The 8433-nt window shown below is 31.9% G+C and overlaps 1 protein-coding gene across 2 annotated transcripts in view; it reads right to left on the bottom strand.

Annotated features, from left to right (window-relative positions):
* Window positions 1-539: 539 nt before the first annotated feature.
* Window positions 540-8433, bottom strand: part of Tinag (tubulointerstitial nephritis antigen) — a 75397-nt gene continuing 67503 nt past the window's right edge. Inside the window, exon 11 of one of the 2 annotated variants that reach the window (XM_046426715.2) lies at window positions 540-915. In XM_046426715.2, coding sequence (XP_046282671.1) covers window positions 781-915 — 135 coding nt within the window. In that variant the 3' untranslated portion in view covers window positions 540-780. The remainder of the gene's footprint in view (window positions 916-8433) is intronic. The other variant, XM_058573390.1, reaches the window with a different exon arrangement.

The raw sequence follows: 8433 nt of genomic DNA, 5'->3' as shown, positions 1-8433 counted from the left end.
GTATCTTTCTAAATATAGTTTTACAGCTAATTTTAATAAGCTGCACAAAGTATGCTTGCTTCCAAAAGTAAGAGTGTATGTGTGTCCACACTGTGCTTCTATTATTATCATTGACAATTTCCTTACTCAACATCTTCTCTGCCTTGGAGACCATTCCATAGGACTGTGAATAGTAGCTATTTTCTGTGCATTGTTGCTTTTCTCTTGTGACTAGATTGCACGTTTAGGTAAACGAAAAGAAACAAGATGTTAGCTTATTGAGAGAAACAACTAATAATCTATTTCCACTGCTTTCAGCAAAACATAAGCAAATTTGGATTAAGAAAGGCTTATTTAGTTGAAAAAAAGAAAGTCATAGATATGACATATTGATGAGTTTCCAATTTGCTTTTTGTTGTCTGAAATCTTCTTTGGTCCAGGAAAGCAGCCACATTGTTTTTGTAAATGAGTGCAATGACTTTTAAGACAGATCTGGTCATCTTGCTTATGAACAATTAAAGACAAAGGGACATTATCATGAGAGAAGAATAAAGACAATGTAAGAACTTTAAAGGCAATTAGCCACTCTGCTGCCTTTATTAATGTTTTCATATACTCAGTAATATAAAGAAAGCAAAAGTATAGAGCCTGAGGTAAAGCAAGCAAACAGGCAAAATTATATATATATATATATATATATATATATATATATATATATATATAGAAGACACAAAGTTCCACATTGTGAAACTTCAATTTAAGAAGTTACTTAAATGCATGGCCTTATGGAAATTTAATATGTTATGGTTCATCTGAACTTGTCAGTTGGCCCCAAGCTGCGATAATCAACTTTTCAATGTCAGATTCATTTACTCCACGAAGAATCCTAAAATAGCCATTCTCTCCCCATGACTTTCCCCAGGAATTGGCAGCAATCTAAAGAAAAACAAAAATTGAGAATGGTGAGTTTAATACCTTGGTATCTTTAAATTCTATCTATAAAAACACAGGAAACTCATATGTATCTTTAACTGCCTTTGGCATTAGAGACTATAATAGCTAAGAACCTAAATGTTGCCAAAATAATAATAAAACAGTTTTATTACTAATGCTTTATCAGTATGGACATATGTGTGTAAGCTGGCAGAAGCTAGAGCTGGTGTGACTTAACACATGCTTGAGAGTTTGAAATGCTACATCAGAGGATGACATACAAACTACAGATACAGAAGTCTTCACAACCATGTGCTAGGCACTGGAAGACCAAAGAAATATGATTCTGTGTTCAGAGTTTATAATCTAATAAAGGATAGGCAACATAAGGCTAGTGGTAAGGAAGAAATGAGCATCAAGTGCTATGGAAATCAGTGTAAATGCATCTCAATTATTTAGATGGTTCAGAAAACCCTTGTGGAAGAATTGCCACGTGAGATGCACAGTAAAGCCTAAATATAAATTCACCAGATTAAAAAAGGAGAAAGGGAGGTTCTGGGGAAAGGAAACAATAAAAACACAAGTACAAAAGCATGAAGCAGCATGAAGTAGTGAATTGAGGTAATGAGCTTGTTATAATTAGATCCTAAGACGGAAGTCAGTTATGAGGCAGAAAGGGGAGGTAAGGATATTGATACTCAGAGACAGTGGTAAAGATGATGTGAAGTCATGAGTTCTTCCCAACACAGGAGGAAGATGGGCAATTTTATGTTTTTATTACATTGTCCTATATGATATGAGGTAGATGGATTTAAGAGAGAGACAGAACAGGGAGACTAGCTTGCAAATGCCTATAATGCTTCAAATGGGTGAGCAAATTGGGGCAGGGAAATTAGAGAAAGTATTTGAGAAAACTTCAGAAGGTAAAATCAAAAGGTATTAGCATTTTTTCTTTTATTCTTTTTCTTTTTAAACTATGATGATGGTTAGAGAGTTGGGATAGGTCCAAGATATCTCGTGGATTTAAAGCTTGAGTGAGTAAGTACATGTTGGAGCCAAGACAATATGGAGAATATCATGGAGGCCAAAGAAATGTACCAGAGGGAGTTAGCTGACCACAGCTTAATGAAACAGACAAGCCCAGAAAATCAGAGACTTTACAACAGCTGCCACACTAGCTCATATTCACTTTGCACTAGGCCTAAAATGGAATAATGGTCTAGGGCACAATCTACACTGATATTTTCAAGGCATATGATGGTGCTTTGAGCTTTCTCTATTTCTCACCACACAAGAGAGGTCAGATCCATTCAACTTCAAAAATTGTCATGACAACATTGCTTTAAGAAAGAGCAGATTACCATCAATATTTCTTTTTTAAGGTTTGACTCTTTGCCTCCTTAATCAGCCCTGACACCTTAAGGAACACTCGCAAAGATGTGTCTAAAATTATGAATTAAATTTACCACTTCAAAGATGAAATGGACTTTGAATAGCTGGAAATGGGACAACATCAAAGTGTGTGAGAGCTTTAGCAACAATGAATTAAACTAAATTACAATTTCCATATTTTCTAGTCAGTACCAATATACATATTTCCAAAGGCCAGGAAGTAAAATAAAAATAGTCACAACCTAAGATAAAATTCTAAGAATATTAATATTGTTCAATTCTTGAAACTGGAGATTATTGACATCCCAAATTTATCATTACGTCTTTGGCAAGTCTGGGAAGGATATCAGAAGGTTTTTATAAGCAATTTTGTGCTACTGAGAGCTAGCCATGGATTTGCAAAAAAGTAAACATAATGATAAAGAATGTGACTTTGTAATTTAGCCCTAATAAAAGGCATCTCAAGACATATATTTCATTTATTCATCTTATCCTTCATACTCTCATCCCTTCCCTTTCCTTACCTGTTTTGTTCATTTCTTTCAAAAGTCTGAATCTGTATTTCATTATAGACACTTTTGCACTGAGTTGTAGTGTAGTCACACATATAAAGTGCATTAATCTCGAGTGTACAGTTTAGTGAATTCATACCCGTGTTCATGAAGTTTATGCCTGTGTAATCTCCACTCATGTCAAGATATAAATAATTTATAGTGCCCAGGTCTACCATGTTACCTTCCTATCATCATCTACCCTCCTCCTTCCTATCACGTGTACCTCTCCTTGGTCTTTATAGTACTGAATAATACAGTATGTACTCTTTTATGCCTCAAAAATGTCTCTGAGATTCATCCATATTTTGGAATGTCCACACATTTCATTCATTTCATTGTTGTATATTTTCATTGTGTGACTGTATCACAGATTTCTTATCCTTTCTCCTGTTGATAAACAATAAACATAAATACACCATCTTCATATTCATCAATAGTACGTGAGTTCTTGTTATGCTCTACCCTCACACTTGGTATTGTCAATCTTTTAAGTTTTACCAATGTAGTGTTTGTATAGAGATATCTGTGTTTTTAATTGGGATTTCCCTGGTACCTAATAAAGTTGACCATATTTTCATATGTTGGCCATTTGGATTTCTTCTTTTATAAAATTCCTGTTCAAAGCTTTTGTCTAATTTCTATTTAATTATTTTTGATCTTCCTACATACTTGTAAGAATTTCCATATATTCTATATGTGAATTCTTGCTGGATATCTTTCTAGGCAGGTAGGTAGGTAGGTAGGTAAGTAGACAGACTTTCTCTTGTCTATGCTTACCTTTACTATTTCAAAATTCTGTATTGAAATAGGTGTTCTTATTTTAATAAAGTCTTTTAAACCTTTTCTATAAAGTTAGTTCATTTTGTGTCCAGTTTATGAGAGGATTGTCTAATCAATACCATTAATGTATTTGCCTATGTTTCCTTTTAGAGACTTTATTAATTTGCAAAAACATTTAGGTAATATTATCCATCTCAAATTGCTTATCTGTATATATTCTAAGTTAGGAAAACTGTTTAGTTTCTTTCACATACATAAAATTTCTGTAGAAAGGCATGGGAAAGTTGGCTCATAGGTCAGCCGAGCCAGTGGCCTGTTTCAGTATAGCTCATGAGCTAAGAATATTTTTCATTTGTTTATATTTTAAAGAGTTAATTTTTTTAAGTCAAATATGTGACAGAGACTATATGTGACCTAAAAGCCTAAAGTATTTACCAGCTAGCAAAATATTTACCAACAAATATTTTGCAGATTCCTGTGCCGGCACCATTTACTAAAAATTATCTCTTTTCTAATTTGAGATACAATGGTATTTGTTGTTAAAGAAGTGACTATATTTTGTGCTTCAAATCTGCATTATTTGTTTTATTACATCAGCCCATTTCTCTATTATTGTGTTGATAGAATGTCTTCTTAATTACTGAGGTTTTACATTAAACCTTGAATTCTGGTAGTCTAAATCTTCCAACTTTATTCATCTTGACTGAAGTCAACTTAGGTTAAGATTTCTTTAAATTTATAGATTGACTTGGTGAAAAGGAACATGTTAATATAGAACTCTCAATTATGAACATGGTATCTTCCTTCTATCTACCCTAGTCTTTTTTTAATTTCTCTCAACACAGTAAAAATCTTACACAAATTTCATTGGAGTATTTCCTAGAATTTTAAGTAGTTATGCAACTTTAGACAGTGTTTATTTTCTATTTTGATTTACAATTGTTTCTTGCTACTATAGAAAAATAAAATTTATTTTATGTATTTACCTAACATCCAGAAACATTTCTAAATATGCTTCTTATTCCCAATAATTCATTTCTATATTTTTTTGCATTTTTCACATATATAATCATATCATCTGCAAATAATGTCAGTTGTATTTTCATCAAACTTTTCCTTTATTTCTTTTCCTTTATTTCTTTTCCTTGCTTAATCCCGTTAGGTTGAAACTCCAGTGAAATATTGATGGAGGTGATAATAATGAATGTCCATACTTTACTTTGCAATGATAAAAGCATTTAGTGTTTTATAATTAATTATGATATTAGTTTGTAGAGTTTTATAGATAGACTATAAGACAAAGGAAGTTCCATTCTATTTTTAATTGGTTAATTTACATCAACCCAATTAAAAAAATTCTAGATCATGAATGAGTTCTGTAGTATACAGAATTTTAAGATGGGCCCCGAAATTCCTGTCCCTGGTGTACATTACCAGTATGGTCTCTTCCACTTTGATGTGAACAGGATTTGTATAATACAATGGAATATATTATATGTATTTTGTGATTAGATTGTTATTGCAAAGTTTAAGATATGATTCAAATGCCCCCAAAATTAACTGTGACTTAACCAAAAGGGAGATTATTCTGCACATGCCTAAACAAAATTTAGTAAGCCTTTGAAAAATCCAACTTGAAGTCAGAAACTACATTTTCCTAATGTTCTAGAAGATGTAACCTGCTGCTTTGTGAGAACACCTGTAAGAATATCTATAAAGGGACCACATGAAAGGAACTTCGATCATCCTCCAGGATCTTAAAGTAGTCCCAGCCAGCAAGTAAATGAGGTCTTGATCCTATTACCATAAGAACTGGATTCTACCTACAATGTGTAGCTTAGAAGTGGACCTCAAGCTTGAGATGGAAAAAGCACCCAGTCAACACTCTGATTTTATCCTTGTAACACTCTGAGTACAGGACCCAGCTAAGTTGACTGGACTTCTGACCCATGGATCTCTGGGATGATAAAGGCATGATATTGTAAGCTTCTATATCTGCGATCATTCTTTAAACAATAGAAAACTAATTCAAGTGCTGACTTTTATTATTAATTCATTGTATGCATCAATTATGATAAATATGTCTTTCCCCCTCTTTGACTGTGATTATGTGGCAAAATAAATAAATTTCAATATTTAAAACTATCTTTGCATTCTAGAGATGAATCTCATTTGACAAAATATAGTATCTTTTAATATATTTCTCAGTGCAGTATTTTGTTTGCAATTCTGTGCTCCTAAGAAATATCAACTTGTAATTTTCCTCTTTTGTACTGTCCTTTTCAAGTTTGATATTGGTGTTATGTTGGTTCATAAAAAGAGTCAGGGACTCTTCCTTATTTTCTGTTGCTCTAGATATAAAATTGGTTTTATTTGTTTCCGGATGTATGGAAAATTTTGCCAGTAAAGTATGTTGAGTCTGAGTTTCTTTACATGATTGCTAGATAGAATGGAGTTGGGTTTTTTTTTTGTTTTGTTTTTTTTACATCAACCCATAATTGTTAATGCTTTCTATTTTCATCTTGTAAAATTTTGATATGTTGTGTTTTCCAAAGAATTAGCCATTTTATTTATATTTTCAAAGAGATCGTCATAACTTTTTCATAATATCCTCTTATTATCTATTTACTATTTATGAGTATACAGTAGTACTTTTTTTTCATCTCTGGGTTAATTTGATTTCTCTCTGTTTCTTTTTTAGTTTTCCTAAGAATTTAATCTTTTCAAAGAATCAACTCTATTTTGTTGATTTTCTGTATTACATGTCTGCTTTCTTTCTCATGAATGTCTATTCTTAACTTTATTATGTCTTTCATTCTATCTTGAATTTGTTTTAGCTTATAAAATCAATATTTAAATCTATTTTTTAAAAAATACACCAATGTGAATATTTCTTATTTTCTAATACACACATATTTCTATTAAATTTCATAATGCTTTAGCTAAATAACAAAGTTTGACATGGCATGCTCTGTAAAATTTCAGTCTTTTAATTAATCAAACTTGCCTTACAGCCTAGCACGTGGTCAATAATGTCAAATATTTCAAGTAAACTTTAAGTTTTCTTAAGAGAAAAACTCTGTTTGGGTTTCTGGTTACATAAAATATCTAATTATTTTTCCAATCTTCTATATCTTTATTTAGGTATTAGTTGCTTTTTCTATGAGAGACTGAGTGTGTTAAAATATTGTATCTATTTCACTTTTGTTCTGTAAGTTTTGCTTTATAGTTTTTGAAACTGTTATTTCGGCTTTTGTTTCTAAATGTTTTAATTTTGATTTTATGTTGAAGAAAACTGTCACCAGATATAAAATTCTAGGAAGACAGGTATAACTTCATCATCATTATCATCATCATTGTCATTGATGCACTTCAGCCTGGTCATATTGGTTTGTTGTTGTTTTTTGTTTTGTTTTGTTTTTTAAAGATTGAACTCAGGGCCATAGACCACTGAGCCACATCCTCAGCCCTACATTGTATTTTATTTAGAGACAGGGTTTCATTGAGTATCTTAGGGCCTAGCTTTTGCTGAGGCTGGCTTTGAACTTGCAATCCTCCTGCTTCAGCTTCCCGAGCTGCTGGGATTACAGGCTAAGGTTGCTTTTTGAAAGGTAAAAGCATTATATTTTTTAAATTGGGATATTTTAAATTTTTACTCTTTATCTTTCATTTTGAACTATTTGATTGAGACATTTTGGAGCACAATTTTCTTTACTTCTCTTGCTTGGAGTTTATGGAGCTTCTTGAATCCTTTGTGTGATATCTTTAGTTTTAAAAAACTTTGCTAGTAGGGATTCAAATATTAATTCTGTCTCCCTCTTTGTATTGTCCTTCTGGAACTATAATTATATGCCATTTTAAACAATTTGATTGTGTCCAACCTATATTTTCACATTGTTCTGGATTTATTTTGTTCTTCATTGTATATTTTCTTCTGTGTAATATAGTATGGTTATATCTCATTGAACCTTATTTAGGAGCATTAATTCTCTGTGCTATTTAACCCATACTATGGAACATGGCATTAACAAATTCAAGAATTCATTTAAATTTAATTAATTGATTAAGTAATTTTGGTACCAAGAATTGAACCCAGGGGTGCTTAACCACTGAATCACATCCCCAGCCCTTTTTATCTTTTGAGACAGGATCTCACTAAATTACTTAAATCCTCGCTAATTGCTGAGACTGGTTTTCAACTCAAAATCTTCCTACGTTAGCCCCCTAAGTCACTGAGATTACTGTCATGCACCACTGAAAAATAATTTATTTGATTTAACTTTTTATTGATCAACTTCTCCATCTTTTCATTTGTATTTTCCTTAATTTTTATAATGTTATTTTTTAAAGCCTACATCAAAACATCAAAAATATCATCTATTACATTTGATAGTTTTTAATCTTCATTATTGGTCACATTTTTCTTCTTCATGTGTCTCATAATTTTTAAATGTATACTAGAATTTTTTATGGCAACTTAGAGACTGCTTTTAAATTTTTTTTATTTTATTATTATTTTTAATGAAAAGAAGGCTAGCACTTTCTTCCAGGTACATATTTCAAGGGATAAATCACCATATCTGTATCATCAGGAATTCAATAAAGTTAGGACTGGAGAGAAGCTTTTGTCCATAGCTGGTTTTAAATGTTTTATGGGTATGTGATTTTTTCTAGGTTTTTCAGGTAAATCTGTTCCCAGGCTTTGTGATGCTGCAGGAGATTTCTCCCTGCCTTTCCATCCCTTAGCTCCTCACTCTATTCTCTCACTCAGGAAATAGTCTCTGGGAAGAAATGG

The sequence above is a fragment of the Marmota monax genome, unplaced genomic scaffold (genome assembly GCF_021218885.2).
Source record: "Marmota monax isolate L192 unplaced genomic scaffold, Marmota_monax_Labrador192_F-V1.1 WCK01_AAM20220418_F8-fsc00247, whole genome shotgun sequence".
Taxonomy (NCBI): Eukaryota; Metazoa; Chordata; class Mammalia; order Rodentia; family Sciuridae; genus Marmota; species Marmota monax.
This window is presented reverse-complemented; position numbering and strand designations above follow the sequence as displayed.